The following is a 19705-nucleotide window of genomic DNA, read 5'->3' on the forward strand; positions in this document are numbered from 1 at the left end:
TTATACCTCTTGGGGCAAAGCACCTAGAGGCTTGGGGCGAAGCCGCTAGTGTAATAAAAAGGAATAGAGAATCATTTGCTGCTTTACCATATATACTTTACTTGTAAGAATGCATGGACACTGAAAGCCAAAACGGAAATGATATTTAACTCTTTCATTCCTTAAAGATTAATGAAGGAATTAAATAAAAAAAAGATTAGAAATAGGAAATTGTATTTTTCATGATACAAAAAATGAGTGCAATGATTTAAAAATCAATCATTGAGATTAAATTTAGGGGACGTTGGGCTGTTTTTTATTACACTAGTCGCCAAAGTTTTATAATAGCATTTCTTACAACTGTGAGGACTTGTGATTGGTTGGTTAATTTAAGTGAGTTCCAAACGTTTCCATTACTTATTGTAATCAACAGAAGTGTTAATTTGGTGTATTATCATTTGGTATGTACGCCCATTGTTTTATTCCTTTTGATCCCTGACTAGCTGCATATTTTTGTTTCTATTTCTCTGGCCAGGACCTATATGCCATTTGGTTAACCTAAGAAAATAATATTTGTTGTGGCTTGATAAAAAAAAGAATATTTTGTGATGAGGAAAGTCATAACAAATATGATAAATTATTCTTTACTGCAAGATGGAGGTTATAATTACTAGATAGTCTATAAACGTTTTTATGAAAATTGTTAGTTTTATATCAATAAAATAAGATCTAAGTAGTATATTCAGTATTTAACAGCAGCATTATTTCACAATAAACAAAAAAACGTATTTTTTTACTGTAGAATTAAATTGGTTTTATTTCTTATATGTTCATTTTTTTCATATTTTTTTCCAACAAGATATTAATGTAAAACTGAATAAAGAATCTGTTTTTTTTTATATAATATTTTCTTTCTCTATTTTATAAGGTTTATTATGGGAAGCCGCAGACACTAACTTTTTCTTTTTGTTCAGATTATTTATTCTTCAGCTTTAGGTATTTATTTTGCAACAATATTAGATCAAAAAGTTTTGTTAAACATATTCTTAAATAAATTTCTTGCATCAATGTTATAGCAACATACATATATTTGTATGTATATTCTTTTTAAAAGCGAAGCTTTTTTTATATTATGTTATACTATTATTGGGAAAACAAGAATGTTAGCATTTATTTGCATCGAAGAACGAAAAAATCATTTAATGGAGAAACGGACAAAGTTTGTTATAGTGCAGATGTTTGGTTGTAACAATAAAGAAAAGAATAAGAGAGAATATAAAAAATAAGATTTAAATCCTTTGAAGCATGACTGGCAGACAGACTAGATGTGCATATGTCACATGAATATTATAATAGCAGACTCAAATCCTTACTGACTGACTGACTTACAGACAAAATAAACTATAGAGTAGCTTCCCTTCTAAAACACATTGCTTATCTAATTGATCTAAATTGAACAACAAAACTATGGATTTTCCAATTTCTAAATTTCCAGGAAAAGAAAAAGAGACAAGGGTCTTAAAAAAGGAAGGGAAAGTGTTCTAACAAACAATATAAAAGTAAAAATAGCATATATGTATTATTTGAATGTTAATTATTTCTTTGTTATTATTCTTATTATTATTGTCTCTTCTTTATATTTAATACACAGGAAACTATAACTGGCTATTTTTTATTTTCCTATTTTGCATTAATACGTGAACACCAAGGGAGAGGTTTTATCGGTCAACTGTATAAGTTAGTAGCACACTAGCTCTCAAGGTAGAATTTGTCAAGTGTTAGGGGTCAAGTTCATGACAACATGAATCATTTCAGTGAGTGATTAAGTGATTATATATATTTCAATAAAAGTTTGATTTGGAATTTTTAGGTTAAGAAATTTGAATTGGGTAATATAAATTTTGGTTTAAATTATGCATTTTCCACCTTACACCCTAGCTTTCTTTTTAAACAATAATCCTATTGTTATGAACAATTAGTAGTTTAGGTTTATTATTGTGTCTATGAATATTTTAGTCTAAAATATAGTAAGGTGAAGCTGTTTGAAATGTTAGGTGTAATATTTATTTTTAAACACAAAAAAATATGAGTTATCACTGGTAAAAGTCAAAATTTATAAATTCAGGACTAAATCAAATTCCCATTAATTGTTATTGATGAAATTATTGTCTGTAAAATGCATTTTAAATTATTTTTATTCTTTTAAAACTGTGAACAGAGTGCATTTTCAAATAATCCAGTATGTATCCATCTATCTTAAAATTAATCCTTTGTTTATATAGTTTGTATATAAGAAAAATTGCATTTTAACTTAAATTCTTATTGCTATTGACATATTAAATCTAAATGAAAAATTTTTAAAGTAGATAATAATTATAAAATTCACAGTTATTAATTAGTTGGGTTTTTCCTCACTCTTTGTTACTAAGGTGTACATACTTCTCTTGCAAAAGGAAACTACTTTCCACAAAATAGCAGCTATATAACAAAAACAAAAAAGCTTTTTCACAAATAAAATACAATATGTTAGAGGCTACAAAGATTTATGTTAATATGAACGGCAGCCACAGTTTATAACTTACCCATCATCTTTTAAGGAATCTATACATCATTACAGCTGTTTTGTAAACTCATTTTTTGTTTGATTACTTTTTACTTTACTTACTTACTGATAGACATTATCAAGTTATACAAATACTGCAGTACTGAAATTAAAACAAAACAAATTATGTTCAAGTTTACTCTTTTACATAAATGTACTAACATAAACATTTTTAACTTTTAAAATAATGAAAAACTAAATAGTTTTCAGTAAATAAAACTCCCTTAATGTGTTTCATGATTTAAAGCAATTAAAAGGGAAAATTCATAATACGTCATAATTATTTGTACACACATTGCATGCAAAGAAGTATTTTATTGCACAAAAGAAAAATATTAAGACAGAATTATCTATATTAAGCATGCAAACAATTTACTGATAACACAATAATTAAAAGAAAAGTTTTTATAATATTTGCAAGTTGAAGGTTAGATCCATTAAATTTTATAACATGTTGAAGGTATAAAATCTTAATCCAAACTGCGTAATAACTAAAGACTTTTGTTCTCTAATGCTACTATGTTTACTGAATGTCATTGTTTGAGTAGAACCTGAGTCCAAAATAGTCACAACTCATTACTAAGCATGGTTAAGACTTCAAAAAAAAGGTTTGTTGTCTGTAGAACATAGAAAATAGTAATAAGGTTGTGATATAAAAAAGACCTAATCATGTATTTTATTCCCAACAGTTAATACAGGTTCTTCTTACACATATATCGATTAAATTATTTATGAGATTGTGTGAAAAACCTATAATGGCATTGATATGGTTATAACCCTGTACCTTTGATTATTCTGCTTTATTACAAATAGAAAGTCTACCAGACTAAACTACAGATCAAAAGCAAAGAATTGGCTAGGTGTCTACTTCATGTCTAACTTTTAAGAAAAACTTTGTTGTAAATTATTGATAAACTAGATGTAAAAACAACTTTTTATATACAAAACTTATACATTTTATAAAAAAAATTTAACTGTAACTAAGAAGAAATGACAATTGGTGTATAATCTTCTTTAAATCTAATGGAAATTAATATTGATTACAGACGTGTTTGCAATGCTTATCCTTTCAACCCGGTTATTGACATATCTTTTTAATTTGAATGAACACAAATGATGTAAAAAGCAGTGATAAAATAAAAAAAGATCTGCTTTGATCTAAGCTAAAATTTTATGAAAGAATCAGTAAGTTAAACACAATTACTATTTAAGATTTGAAAACAAGGAAGTTTAACATTATTAAGATTTAATGAATTGACCATTTTCAAGAAAAAGACTGTTGGCTGTTGTCCAACAAACTTTCTCCTCTATTTTCAAGAAAGTTTGTATGTATTTTCATAAGTCATGAATTCAATGTCTGCACAATTGATTAGAAATCAAGAATTTAGCAATAAATTGAGATTAGATGTAATTCAAAACTATCTTAATACTTAAATTAAATTTGTATCTAAATATGCTACGTAAGTTTCATAACCAATACTTCTAAATTCTTAAATATCATGTTTTTTTATCATTAAATTCATGCTAGCTTTTTAGTAAACTCTATCTTTTCTAAACTTTTAGTTAATTGTTTCATTTTGCTTGTTTTGTCTCATAGTGAATGTTTTTAAGTTAAAAGGCCTAAAGTAGATGTAGCATGGAAATGATAGATATTCCGCCCTCTTTGTCTGTAATAGACATTATTTCACAATATCTACAAAAATTGAAATTGACTTAAAGATTACCTCTAATAATAGTATAATCAAAGAATTAGTATATTCTTTTTTAGCTTTATAAGTGGTTAATTACTTCAAATTACTTTTGTTTATAATGAATTTAGGTCGGTTTATGTCTTTGTACTAATGTATAAATGAAGGAAATTGTAAACAGTAATCTATATCACAGTTTTTGCATACTTGTATGCATTTAGGCATCTATGTAGAATATTTTTACATTCTTTTACTTACATTTACATTTTTGCCTTGAATTACTTTTTCCTTTTTGTGATCATTGATTTTATATTTCTTTAAGTAGTAAAGGTTAAATATCTGTTTGTTAACCTGCTCTAAGAAAATCAACCATAACTTTTGCTCAAGAGTGATCACAATCTTTTTAACTTAAAAATTATCTTTATTCAAAAAATCTATATTTTAATTTTACACTTTAAACTTAGGCCAATATGCATGATTGATAATTGAACAGTGTCAACATTTTAAAATTGATTTTAGACCCTTGTCTAGAAAGAACACACAAAAACAAATTTTATGTTGCTAAAGGAAAGAGAAAGTCATTTGTTGTTAATTTTTCTCTTTTAAAGATGCATTATTGTATTAAAAAATGGCTGTAAAAACATTGAACTACACAGCTTATAATAGTCTAAAAAAAACAGTGAAAAAAGTACACAACATTTATTTAATAAAATTTGATTATTTTTCAGGAAGTTTAGAAAAAGTTATAAAATTTTTCTTGCATGTTTAGAATATTTTTATGCATCCTATGGTTCTAATAGTATCTTTAGGGAATTATTAAGTTTAAAACTCTACTTGATTTTGATTACATATATTATCAAAGTGTTAAAATCTATGAAAATAGCTCATTTGAAATGAAAAATAATATTCTATTGATTCCTGATAACACATATAGAAAGAACATTAACCCAGGAAGGAGATGAATATAGAGTATTGAATATGCATTAAAGATAGTTGTAGAATAGAGTTAGGCATGCAAATGGATATTCATATGTAAACATACAAAATATTTGTGTTTTTTCTCTTCAAATAAGAATTTGCTTTGGTTTGATTATTGTAATTTTGAAATATTAAGTGTGTTGGGGTCACAGAAAGTTATTGCAAATATTTCAATATTTGGTATGTTAACATTTGAATACCTATTCAAAAGATGAAGTCAGTGAGATTCTCAGAATCAAATATTTGATCTACACTCTTAGAAAAAGCAAATTTTTCTTTATAAACATTACCAAATAGTTGTTTTAAATATTAGTTATAAAACAAGGTAAAAAATAGTGTTAAGGATTTGACAGTTTCAAGCAATATTTGTATATTAGGCAATTAATTTTTAATAGTGTAAATATTGGATTTCCATAAATTATGCACTATGCAGAAAAAAAAAACAATAAGGAAATGTCAATATTTTAGATTTCAAAATTCTTTTGCTTTTGAGACTCATAAAAGTTGTGATAACTATTGGAAATATTTCCTCCCTTTATAATTTGATTTATTAAGCTGTTTAGATAAATAATCTAATTCATTGTTAAAAATTGTAATTTACAAAAAAAAGTTAATTAGATTTACTATGTTATTTTAAATAACACATTTTTAAAAGGATGAAATAAATTCTGAAGATTCATTTTTGTAAACTGAGAAAGTTTAAAAGTAGAGAGAAAGAAAATTTGAGAGTTAAAGTGTAAAGTTAACTGGATTCCAAGGATTTAAAGCGGATTAAGCAAACTCCTGAGTCTGACTTATGTCCAGTGACATTTGTTGAGATGCTAATAAAACTTTTGTATAGTATAATATTTAAAAAATGTTTTTTAATGAGCTTTTCAAACTAGAAGGATACAGTAATGTCTACTAACAAACCAATTTGGCTAAAAAAGTTATTGCTGCCTTATGTTAGGTCATTGAAAACTAACAAATAATTCTAATAGAAAATACAGAATATATTTCAAAAGAAACTCAGAAAAGTTTACCTAATGTCTCTGCAATAAAAGAATAAATCTCTAGAAGACAACTTTGCTAGTGAAAGCTTGATTAGTAGGATTATAACAATGTCTTTGCTTACAATTTACCTGTTAAACAAATATTGTCATTCTAGAAAAGGAAAATTTTGAAATTATATTAGATATTCATATTTTGTTTTATTTTTAGGTTACAGTGAGAGAGAGGTTGACTCCCAGGCCCCTCCAGACTTGGAACCAGTGACCCCCAGAAATAACAGCATGACTGGCGATGTAAGTGTCACTAATTATCCCTTAAAAAAATATCATTTAAATCATATGAATTTATTAGTAGAAAACATTTTTTCTTGGAAAAAGAAAATTCAAATTTAGATGAATTTATCAAAAAGTTTGATATTCTAAGGATGCATATGAGCCATCTGCTGATGAGCTTATTGATGTGCTGAAGAACCTTGAGAACTTGGCAGCTGCCAACCCTGCCCTGTACAGATCCATTGTGGGCCAGATCAAAGGTGAGGAGCTGCGTGCCACACCCACACTCTGAACACACACCCAGATTATTATGTCTTTATCTGTTGAGGATGATATACATGTCGGTATATTTTCTTTAACAATCCCTTATACATATTGATGATTGATTCACCCAGTTTTGTCCACTACTGTATCACTGTGTCACTTTATAATAAGTTTTCCTCTTTAAAAAGAAATTCTTAATGTGTTAAAACTCTAAATCTATACATTAAGGTAGCACAATGATACAGTATACAATAGCAGTGATAAAGATCCATGTTGGTTGCAGTGTTTTAAAGTTTTTGTTAGATATGTTTTGATAAATTGAAACACTTTTCAACTGTTCTGTCATAGCTTTTTCATGTAGGAATTCATAGTTTTTCAAAGTTTTAAAAGATGTTATTACAGTAAAAAAGATTGTGAAAGATATGTCTTTTTATAGCTATGAAATCCATAAGAACAGTGTAAATGTAAATAAGAAACATTTGTTTAGAGATCATGATTTTCTAGAAAACAATGTTGATTTTTAACTCATTTTGTTCAGTTGAGTACAACAAAATATAATATTTTGTCATTTGAGATTTTGTTTCTTTCTTTTATTATATTTTATTTGGAAATATTAGGTGTATTTTGGATGCTATGTTACTTGTTCTACAATTGTCTTACTTTACAATGACACTGTTGTTAAAAATGCAGATAATCCCTGTTTGAGTTTTTTAAATTTCTTCCTTTTTTGTCCAAATTAAGTGTCCAGCTTAAAACATTACAATTTAAGGTATCTACAGTATCTAAATAGGACAATGCAAGTTTTTTTTCTGTTTCAACTAAAATCAATCATCCAAATTTAAGATAATTATTTATTGCAAGTGATCTTATCTTCCTTACTTGACAATTAATGTTGAACTACAATTAGTTTTGGTACACAAACAGTTTTTTCAAAATCATTTGATTCTGTCAATATTAAGAATAAGATCACTATTAATGTAATAGATTCTGCCCCAAATATTTGTTGGTCTTGAGCGAATAAGCTTTTAATTATTTTGTTTTCTCCCAGTCTCCACAGTTAAATATGGTGAGAAGCAAAGTTCTCTACAAGCTTCTGGTAAAATCTTGAAGATTTGTGCTAAAGCAATGTAACACAATTAATAATTTTATTTCAGCCTCTCGCAATGTTTTGCTTGTAAACATATTGATATCTATTGTATTTGTTTAGAATATTTTAGTTTAAGATTTACTATTGATAATCATTATTTGACAAAATTACTAATCATATGTTGTAAGATATATGTTTTGCAAAATAATTTTTCTATACATATATCTGTATTAACCAGTGAAGTATCAAAAGCAAATCCTTTAGATAACTTATATTTTTTTATAAAGTCAATAATGTATACTAGAAAACATTTCTGTAATTAATGTCAACATTAATCCATATTATTATTGGTGAAAATATATTGTACTTTAACTGTTTTAGAAATAAATATACAAAGAACCCTATTCCTATTAGATTATCCAGGTTATTTATATCTCCATATTAAAATAATATATCTGTTGACTTATAAGGTAAGAAAAAACAAGCTAATAACATCAATAACTCTACTCTAAAAAGTCTAAAACTAAAATTATCCTTTAATTTAAATAAACAAAATTACTTATAGCTTTTCTAGGAAATGCAATTTTCAATCTAAATTGTCTATAAACTTTAAAATAACTTTGTTAAACTTATTTGATATTTATTAATACAGTTCACAATTTACCATTAATTGAAATTATAAAAAAAGTATTCTTCAAAATTAAAATATACTTGACATATAAACTGTCCTTTTTTTATAAATGCAAAATAAGTATTATTATGAAATTGTGTACTGTTCTTTCTATATAGTCAAAGAAATAAATAAGAAAAATAAAATAGTACATCAAATTGTTTAATATTGCAACTATAATGATTAGCAAACTTTACATAAAAACAAATAACAATTCAATGTTATCTGTTTTGTAATCAATGTTTTTATATAAAGTAGATCAAGACAATGGGATTTATATCATACTCAAATTTTGATTCTTTTATATGTGTCCAGTTCACAAACAACTTTTAGAGGTTGACTGATTTATTCTGTAGTTCAACCTAAACAAGTACAACTAACAAATGACTTTATAAAATTGGTCAACCTAAAGCTTCTTTTGGTCAACCTATTTTCCAGAGGTCGACCTATGTCTTTTGTGAAGTAGGCTATGGTTTATTGCATGAATGGACATAATTTAGTAGTACAAATTTTGTTAAATCAAACACTAACATAAAACTTAAATTTTTTACCTTAATTATTTTCCATACATAACCAGCTTTTTATGAAATTAAAATATCAGTACTATTTCTAATTTGGTTTACAAACATTAAATAAATATAGCCAGACTAGTAATTAAATATTTAATTTAATTTGTTTTAAAAAAAATGAATGTTATTTATGAATTTGAAATATTTCTTATAGCAAAACATGCAATTTAATTCTGAATTTAATATGAAATATGTTAAAAAGAAAATGCATTTTTTGTTGAGTGTGCACCCAACAATACATGCAACACAAAGGCAATAATAACCCTGTTGGAATACAACTTGAAAGCAATATGTCTGATTCTGCTTTATTAACTTTGAAAAGGAAACAATTTCTTTCAACTTTCTTGGAAAGCAAATTCTTTCCTTTTCTTAAGGATATTTAAAATGTGTTTGTTTTATTGTTTATTGTTATAATTCTAACATATTTAAAAAATTATTGTAACCCTTGCATATAAAATAGCTTTGTTGTTTGTATCTTTATATATATACAATTTTATATTTAACATTTTATTTTTTTATTGAATTTACAAGAATAAATAAGGTAAGAACATAGATGTATTGTTTCTAGGAATAAAATAATATTAATATTTTTATGCAAATATTATTTTAGCAACTAAACCACTAGTCATTTTAAAGAAAATAAATTTTAATTTTAAAATATCTATTTTTACCCTTCTACTGAAAAACTAAAAAGTAAAATTTAGTAAACTTTGGTGATGATGATAGTCTGTGTATTTGCAGAGAGTCAGCTGTACCAGGAGAGAGCCTATTATGAACAGCAGCAACATCATCAGCAACAACAACAGTATATGCAGGAGTCTAATTACTATGCCCAGGTAGGTCAATGGAATATATAGCATTTTTTGTTTACATGTAATCTTGCTGGTGCATTTAGGTACAAAGAAACAATATTTTATACAATGTTATTAGATTACTTTAAACAGAATGTTTATGTGTCTGTATATATTGAAAGATCTCGCTAACTTCTGATATAGTTCTCATACTCAGTGAAGCTTCTCATTGGTCCAAGGAAGGATTGTGTCTACTTGGGGAGGGCACCACAATCTTCAAGAGTAGAAATTAACCCATGTCTATTATCTGTTAACTTTTTTATCCCTTTTACCAAAAAACTATCCCGCCCCCTCCATTTTAAATTCTTTTACTTTGAATATTTTTGTAATAAAGGGGAAGGGGTGGATCTGTTGTCATGAATTGAACCAAAATTGTGTTTTACAGGAAATTATATTCCAGTATGGATTAGATCTAATTTTCAACTATTCTAAAAATCATCATATTACAGACAATTTTCCACGAATAATAAAATATAAATCATAAAATTATTACCAGTTTTGTTGGCATGGGGCTTCGGTCACTCAGGATTGACAAAACTGGTTTCAATCTTATAGTTTTTTATTTTAATATCCGTAGAAAACTGTCTATAATACGATGCGATAATTAACAATTGCCAGGAGAATGAGATGCAGCATCAGAATGGTCAGGCCTATGATGATGAACAACAGCAACAATATGTTCAGCAGATGTATAATGAACAGATGAACCAGATGAACAATTCTGAACAATATCATGAACAAGTTATGTACCAGGAAACTTCTGAACAACAGTTTAGCCAGGTAGTTTAGTTTTAGTCTACACCATGAATTTTAAGGGATAAAATAATGGATGATAAACTTGTATACATCCCTTAATGATGAGGAGAAACACAAATATACCTTTTGTAGATTAAATTATTTGTTGGGCACTTCTAGTTTTGCATTAAAATCATAAACGTCCAAGGGGGGGAGGGGTAATGTGGGGATTACCCCCCCCAAATTTTTTTTCATTTTGCCCCCCCTTCCTACCCTACCCCCCAAAAAAAATTTACCTCGGGGCCGGGGTATATTTTTTTTTTTTGGGGGGGGGGGTAAACAAAATTTACCCCTGCCAACAGATTTCAGGGGGGGTGAATTCCCCCCCCCCCCCAAGCAAATTTTACCCCCGGGGTAAAATTTTTTTTTGGGGGGGGTAAAAAAAATTTGCCATTTCCCCCCCCCCCTAAAAATGAATTACCCCCCCCCCCCTTAAAAAATGTGTACCCCCCCTCCCCCCCAAAAAAAAAGCTTGGACGCCCCTGATTAAAATGCATATAAATAATCCAAAGTTTTTGAGCCAGTGAATAAGAAAAGATTGTTAAAAAAATTGGGATATCAGTATAATGTCTAATATCCCCTTGAATATTTATAAAATAGATATAAACAAAAGCCTGTTTTAGTTATTGGAAACCTTATGGAAATTTTATTGGAACAAATTTTACCTTTAGAAAATCAATATCTAAATATTTTAGGAAGAGCACTTCCAAAGCCAGCAAACTTCTGTCAAGGTAATAAAAAAATTTAGAGAGACAATTTGTGGGCAACCCTTTATAGTGCCTTTAAAAAAATGACGTCATACAATACAAATGTCCAATGATAGGCCAATACACAGACTCAATTACCAATGCCAGGCCAGTATACATTTTGATTGACCAATGGTAGGCCAGTATGACGTCTTTTTTATAAGCACTATAAAAAGCTTCAATTTGTGGAGAACCAAAAAATAGTTTTCGGATACTGTTTTGCGTTTATTAACATTTCTGATCTTCTTTTGCTAATTGGATGTAGACAGTATGAGTAATTCATATTCCAGTTGCCAAATATCTTAATCCCACCTAATAATTAGCCTCAGATATTCATTACCTTAACCCTTTAAAGTCGGGCCCCTAGCCGCACCTTAATCGGTCGGGGGGGGGGGGCGTTCAACGCCCCCACTTATTATCTCAGTTCCTATAAGAGCTAGAGGGCTAAATTTTTTTGTGCAAGTCCCTTGTTTGATAATGAATTTCCGACCTTTTATAAGTCTAAGTCAATTTTCGCTTCCTTCACCCTTTTATTTAACAACCTTTGTTTTTAGGTCTTTTTTTACTTATAAATTTCAAACGGCTGTAATTTTCTTATTTTTGAAGCTAGAAGAAAACTTTTTTTCCAGAAAATGTTTAACTTCATGTAAATTTTACATTTGAAATATCAAAATATAAATTTCAGCGGCCGCAGCTGTACTTGGCAGCTGCCAGCCGCCGCAGTCAGCGGTCGGCGGGAAAACGGCGGCGGATCTTCATGAATACGTTATGTAGACATGTCCGAAAAGCTTAAGTTTAAAATTTGAAGTCTCTAAGTCAAAAATTGCGGCCACAGGAGACTTTTAAAGATTTCTGGAGACCTGGAGGATCAGGACCTGCAGGATCATAGCTGGAACCTGAAAGTGACTTGAACTCCTGTATTTCATATAAGGATGTACTACTAGAGGATTTTTTAGTATTTTGGTATAATAAAATGCTTTGTTTTAGTCAAAAAAATAATTTTGCTCTTTACCTGGATGACCCTGCCAGGTTTGCTGGCATCCTGTGCCTGCCAGGATGGAGATATTCAAAAAATTCCAACTCTCAGTTATGTGTCATACCCATACTTAAAAAGTCAAGCAGTTTGGGCTCTTTATCTTTCACACACAGAAAATGAGATAGAAAAAACCCCCCCGACCGTTAAGGGTTAAAGAAAATCTTTTTTTTCAAAAATAGGTAAAAAATATATAATTATTTTGGCTTTATTTTTATATTAGTTAGAAATTCAACGTGAGTAAATAGTTATTTTAAAAAAAAGATTTTAATTGTCTAAAATCAATAAATATATAGGTATAGATTTATAACCCAGACGAATTCCTTTTTTCAGTGAGGGGGCAATTTTCTTTCTGCTCTTTTGTAACGACTTGGCTGTGCTAATATTTCTGAGGCTATTGGCAGATATTTAAATATCCAATTGAAAGTCAGCACAGGGTCCCCATCCCGTGAACATAGTTATCTAACCCCTTCCCCCACTATATTACTTTTAATGTTGAACAAATATAACACGTAATAAGGGTTGGTCTGACAGCTATGGTCATTTTATAATTTAACAAGCGGCTTCGCCCCTAGCCTCTAGGGGCTTTGCCCAAAGAGGTAATTTAAACAAAAAATTGATTTTAAATTAACTGCCTAAAAAAATGATGGTGTCCCACACCCCTAGAAAATAGCCTAAAACCACCACAGGACCAGTAGGTTATTCCCTGAAGAGTAGAATCCAATCGGTTCACTGTTTACCGAGATCTTAAGGGACGGACAGACATCATTTTACTTTGTATTATAGATTATGTCATCACACAATTTAAAAAAAAATGGACCAATTTTAGAGTTGATTATTTGTAACAGTATAACCAGGGATCTAAGGTGATAAGACAATGGCTGATATATTGATATACATCCCCAATGATGATAAACAAAATTATCCATTCTGTAGATTACAATTAGTGGTTGTAATATTATGATAATCAACCAATCAAAATACAATAAAAGTCAATAAGGTTCTAAAGTCAACAAAAAAGAAAATGTTATTAATATAATTAAGACTTTGGGGACTATTGTAATAAACAACCCACTGTACCCTCCCTTCCTGAGTACAACAGTCTTCCTTACTATTTGACCTAATATCACCTTTGTATTATACTAAGCCTAGATATTTTATGTTTTATTATATACAATTATTTCTCTGAGTAAGATTTAGTACCAATAAAGCTAAATTATTTAAAGGCCCACTCTTGATATTCAGCTTAAAATAAAATCATAATTAATTTACTTAATTCTGAATATTTAAGCACATCTCAATTTAATATCCTAAATTATCATACCGTTTAATTTTATTATTTAAATAAGTTGTAGGTAAAAATGGATGAAAACATTTATAAGCAGCAAAGTACAATAAAATCATGAAACTTTCCAAAAATTTTCTTTTATAGTGTGACCTACCAAGTGATATGTATACAAGATAGAATGTTAGCCATATATCTTAAAAAAACAGCTAACAAAAACATTTCTACCCCATAGCGTTACGGACTGACTGACGAACAGACATACAAACGGTTAATTATTTACTAAAAAATAAGTGTGTAGCTCCATTGTCAATGGACTAAGAATCTCATATTTATTCTTTTATCTGTAAATGCAAAAGAAATGGCGTAGAACGATTCAATTATCATATCAAGAAGAATAAGTATTATAGCTTTAGTAAAAGAAATTACAGACCTTAATTTGTGGAGTGCATGCAAAACAACATGAGAATTATCATATTAAGATTATACATTTTTTTTAGTGGCAGAAAATTGACACTATTGATTTTATTTAAGGATCTAAAGGAATAAGACAATTGCTGATTAATTGATCCTCAATCATGATCCACAAAATTTCTCCTAAAGTAGATTTAAATTAGTGGTTAAAACGTTTGAACACTTATATTAATGTACCAACCAATCAAAATTCACTAATGTCCTTAAAGTTGTTAGGCTAACGAAAAGGAAAACTTTGGGGACTAGTGTAATAAACAGCCTACTCCTTTTCTATTTTGTTTGGGGTTTCCTTCTAATTCTACTACACTAAAATTAAACAAATTCAATGTCATAAAATCTCTAAGCTATAAAATACATAGGGTTTTTTTAGGGGTTTTAAAGGAACTTCTTTTTTTTATATATATTGAGACAATTTTCTTTTTTTTTATCCTTAGCCAGCTTTAACCTTTTTATTTATTACATAAATGTAATGTCAAGTAAGCAAAAAAGTACAAAATTCATAACTGAAATTATTTTCCAGTATCGTTTCGAAACCGATTAATATCTGGTTGATTAGAACCGGTTCTCAGTCATACTGAAAAATTATGTTCAGACAAAAACACCTTACCACTTATCAATTGAAATCAAATTAGGAGGCTTACTGAAAATTTATTATACAAAATACCTTTTAATGGTTATTAAAGTTTTTTTTTCATGCCAGATATTATAAGAGGCTTCTCTGCTAAGGAGAAACAATTTATGCATACATTTAGAATGGTCATAAGGTCTAGTTTTTGGATATATAATAAACATTTATGTGCTACGTATAGATTAGGAGCTACGTTGTAATATGTTCCTACTTACTTAAAACTTTTCAACCTTTTTGTAATATTTTTCAACGTAGCTCCTAAACTACAAATAGCACAAAAATGGAGTTTTAGAAATGTGCGCATTTTTTGCACAAACTTTAAATCCATAAATCTTCAAAAATCAGGCCTTTGGAAAAACCGGTTTTTAAGGCATAATTTGCTGAAATAATAATTTTTAAATATTTGAAACATAAATGTACCAGAACAGGTTCTCCTAATATATAAAGCATTTGATATTATTGTTTTTTTCTATACATAATTAAGTTTTTAAAAATAATACTTCTTTTGAAACACCCTGTATATCCTGTATGGTAGTGTAATGAAGATAATAGAGGTTAATCCTATTTATTAGTCTAAGACCTGAATAATATAGGACAGGAAAAAAAGGTTAACAAAATTAAGATTTATTTCCTTTTAAAAAGGATTGTTTGGGTCAATTGTAATCAAATATACAAAACATTATCTTTATCTATAACAATGAAAGAAAGATATATTTGTTTGCTTAAGATGATCATTTGTTATAATTATAATCGTATTTATTAGCACTTGCAAAAGAAAACTTTCAGCAAATTAGAGTTCCAAGATAAAACATGACCTAATTATTTTTTTAAAATTAAAGTAAAACTAGCGGCTTCATTTGAGGGCACCCTCCATTTTCAATATTGTTTTTAAAAAAAGTGAAAAATGTTACCTCTTTAAATTAGTCAACCAAACTAATAATGCTTGATTCACTTCTACAAGAGACAGGATTAATTGAAAATGATTGCAAAAATCGAAATATATCTTAATGTCTATATGTCTCTACTAACGGCTACGTCCCTAGAGGCCTCTAGGGGAACTTTAGATGAAGGGAGTTAAATTCCAACGGTTTAAAAGAAAAAGTTTTAAGAAATTGTGCGATTTCTATGTTGCATTCAAATCTCTACGAATATTTTTAAAAAATCGTTTTTATGTGATTTCTCTTGGGAGGCTGGTGGTACCCTCCCCCAAAATAGTTATTAAACTTTATGGGACCTATGTGAAGCTACCCTGTTAAGGAGAACCCGATTGGTTCAGAGGTTAGCGAGATCCTTCGGTACAAACAAACAGACAAACATCTTTATACTTTATCATAAGGATTTAAAACATAAAAACTTTAAAATTAGTCATAAACATTCCTAGGACCTATGGGAATCTACATTGTAAAGACGAACCATGTCGGTTAGTGAGTACCTTCGGTACAGATCGACAGACATCCTCTTTCTTTGTTAATTTGTTCTTTTTTGGCCAAGCTGTCAATGTACCTTATTACCCATACATCACAAGTGGAAAAGGTATGTCAATTGTTATACTGCAGTCAGGGAGGAAGGTGACATTAGGCTCTTTATTACACTAGTTTCTAAAGTTTATGATAACATTTCTCATTCGTTAGCTTATCAACATTGAGGACTTTTATTGAATTTTGATTGGTTGGTTCATTAAATGGATGTCCTCAAATGTTATGTACAGGAGAGGTAATTTTGTGTATCATCATTTGGGATGTACAACAATTTATCGACCATCTTCTTATCCCTTTAGATCCCTGTACTGCAGTGCTTCTTACAAAATATTATATATTGTCCAAGAAAAAAAGGGTCTACCAAGGATTATTCTAAACAGAAAAACAACATAGCCTTTTTTTACCATACATTTTGAAAATCTTAAAATCATTGAAATATGAACAGTAAAGAAGCATATATAATTTTTTCATCCTATTGTATAAAGTAGCAAGCTTTTTTTTTGTCTGTATCGAAGGTTCTCGCTAACCGCTGAACCAATAAGGTTTTCTTTTACAGTTATCTAGTAGGTTCAGGAAAGGTTTTTAATTATTTTGAGGGAAGGTTTCTCCACCCTCCCAATAAAAAAATGACCCCCTTATAAAATTTGTTTTGCTTTTTCTTTTAAAACTTATTTTGATTTCCTCCCATCTTATGTTCCCCTAGATGCTTCTAGGGGGGCGTATCTACTAGTAAATTAATAAAGTGAGCTCTATCAAATGTTGGCGTTGTCCTCTTTATTTTTAGGTTAGGTAAGGTTCTAGGCTAGGAGGCCAAGCGCTGCGGCTAGGCAGCAAAGGGTGCCGAGCGCCGCAGCCAGAGTATATAGTTGAGTCGGAGGGGGGGGGGGGGGGGGGGAGAGTATTCAAATTTTCCAAATTGAAAAAAAAATCCTCAGAGGATAATACCTAAATGTTTAGCTCTATTAATTTTTCTATGTGGAATAAAGACAATCATATAGTCAGAGTCTGGCTTAGGATGTTTCTACAATATATCAGATATTATCATCATATAATAGGTATTTTTGTTATAATAGATATTTTGAAATAATAAAAAGATTACGTGCCCCTAGAGGCCTCAAATGGCACTTGAGGAATGGGAGATAGGAGGGAGGTTAGTAGTCGAACCTTGTATTTTCTCTTTTAGTTTTAAAGAAATGGTGGGGTGAGGTAACATCCTCAAAATTAGTTATAAATCTTCCCTGGAACCCTGAAACATATCTGTAAAGGAGAACCATATCGGTTCAGCGAGATCTTACGCTATAGAAAGAAACATAGACTGTTACTTTTATATAGGGATTACTTATAATTTATAAATAATATCATTTATAAAACATTTTAAAGTAATGGATATTATGTTGTTATGTGGAAATACCTTGACTTATGTTTCCAATAAACACTCAGTTATATCTCTGTCCTTGTCTATCCATCCATTTAATAGGTTCTGACAGGATATAAGAATAGGTACAATAATAGAGATATTGACAATAGATGTGTTCTGACATGATATTAGAATAGGTATGATAATAGAGTTATTAACAATAGATGCAAACATTAAATTTTTTCTGACAGGAAATTAAAATAGGTATGATGATAGAGGTATAAACAATAGATACATCATATCAATTTATTTAATGTTTTCTGATGTTTTTTAATGAGATGATATAAATAAAATCATGTTTATTGGCTCAAAAACAGATTAATTTTTATAGAATCTTGATTAAGTGTCCAATTTATTCCACCAATCTAAAAAAAGAGCTAACTTTGTTCATCATAATTGGGAATGTATATCAATTTTTTGTCCCTGATTTTTAATTAAATCAATGAAATGCATACATAATATATTTAATTTATAGATCTTAATTTATGTCACTTTGACTTTAGCATAGCTTTTAATATGTGTAATATAGTTAAATACTTCAGGATGAATTTTCTTTTGATTTCAAGTGATTATCTGAACTAGATCATCATCTGCTTGTAATGAAACATCAATTATTAGATTAAGTAACATCTGACAGATAACCCACCCTTTGAATGCACGGACTTTGTCTGGAAGTCCTTAATGTGTATCGTAATGGGTAAGACTTGAACCCGACACTTCCCCGTCAGCAAGCAGTCATGTTCTCATATACGCTTATGCAGCTGTTTGTATTATAATAAATTTTTCTATGAGTCAAAACTTTGATTCTTTGAGTATGGAAAGTACACATAACAAGGATTCAAAATGTAAATATAAATAAATATGCACTAGGAGTCTGCTTACTATGGTTGGCAAATGATGGAACAAAAAATACCAACACAAAAAACAATATTTTAAATGACAAATACCTTTTAACTCAAAGCCTGTCCATTTTGCAAGGATAGTTTAAAATTTTCAAAACAATTGAAAATTTTTCTTGGTGTTACATTTCAGATTTTAACCCCCATTTCTTATATTTTCTTTTGCGTGTGATACAAAAAAATTTACCTGATTTAAATAAAAATAAATAAGGTATAGAGCCAATTTTTTTAGGATTTTGATGGGATTTTTTGGGGGTTATTAATAAGCATGCAAAATCTATTGGAAGTGTTTATTGCACCCTTTACTTCAGGTTAAAATTCCATGAGGGGTAGGGAGAGTATAACCTAACATTTTTCCTAAAATTTTTAATTTTCATAATAGTTAATTTTATGTTTGTATTTAGACTGAGGAGAAGGTTGTTGAAATCCAAGAAACTGAGGAAGAGAGGACTAGAAGACTCAAGTTTGAAAGACTTGAGAGGGAGGCCAATGAACAGGTAGTAAAAATTATGATTTTGAAATTTGCAAGATCAATGATTATGTGGACAGGTATAAAATATTTTACATCCAATCCAGCAAAGCTCAAAAACTTGGATTTATTTAGTATTTGTGTTTTTAGCATGACCGACAGACCTATACTCATCTGAATAGGGAATCTTCACAAAAAATTCATCTGTCTATCTTACATGACAGCTGAGAAATCACATTTCGCCAATAACATTACAAATTTGACAGATATAACATGTATATTAAAGAGTAGATTTACTACTTCAATGCGTTGCGTATTAAAATATTTAAACTTTAAAAGGTTGCTGAGACTTTGAAGAAACAGCGTGAATTGAAAATGGCCAAGCTCCACCCCCCAGAGCCACCAAAGCCCAAGGAGATCAAGGTTATTGCAGGTAGTATATTATTTTATTATAAGCTACTCTATAACTCACTTTGTCTGTTCATCCGTCAGTCAGTCCGTAACGCTATGAGGGGAAATGTGCTTTTCTTG

General features: G+C 29.1%; 2 protein-coding genes across 9 annotated transcripts in view; both read left to right on the top strand.

Annotated features, from left to right (window-relative positions):
* Positions 1 to 19705, top strand: part of LOC145324784 (uncharacterized) — a 138800-nt gene that overhangs the window by 103342 nt on the left and 15753 nt on the right. For 5 of the 8 annotated variants that reach the window (XR_013881323.1, XM_080167418.1, XM_080167421.1 and 2 more), the window contains 8 exons: positions 6448 to 6530; positions 6661 to 6769; positions 7822 to 7869; positions 9841 to 9935; positions 10569 to 10730; positions 11441 to 11476; positions 19110 to 19202; positions 19514 to 19607. Coding sequence is in view for 6 of the 8 variants with exons in the window: in XM_080167418.1 (XP_080023544.1) it covers positions 6448 to 6530; positions 6661 to 6769; positions 7822 to 7869; positions 9841 to 9935; positions 10569 to 10730; positions 11441 to 11476; positions 19110 to 19202; positions 19514 to 19607 (720 nt within the window). In the remaining 2 variants the exon portion in view is untranslated. The remainder of the gene's footprint in view (positions 1 to 6447; positions 6531 to 6660; positions 6770 to 7821; positions 7870 to 9840; positions 9936 to 10568; positions 10731 to 11440; positions 11477 to 19109; positions 19203 to 19513; positions 19608 to 19705) is intronic. The other 3 variants (XR_013881324.1, XM_080167420.1, XM_080167422.1) reach the window with 1 other exon arrangement.
* Positions 15851 to 19705, top strand: part of LOC145324786 (igLON family member 5-like) — a 130069-nt gene continuing 126214 nt past the window's right edge. Inside the window, exon 1 of the mRNA XM_080167424.1 lies at positions 15851 to 15872. The gene's annotated coding sequence lies outside the window, so the exon portion shown is untranslated. The remainder of the gene's footprint in view (positions 15873 to 19705) is intronic.

Source organism: Acartia tonsa, chromosome 7 (assembly GCF_053477335.1).
Source record: "Acartia tonsa isolate MP-2025a chromosome 7, ASM5347733v1, whole genome shotgun sequence".
In the NCBI taxonomy this organism is placed as follows: domain Eukaryota; kingdom Metazoa; phylum Arthropoda; class Copepoda; order Calanoida; family Acartiidae; genus Acartia; species Acartia tonsa.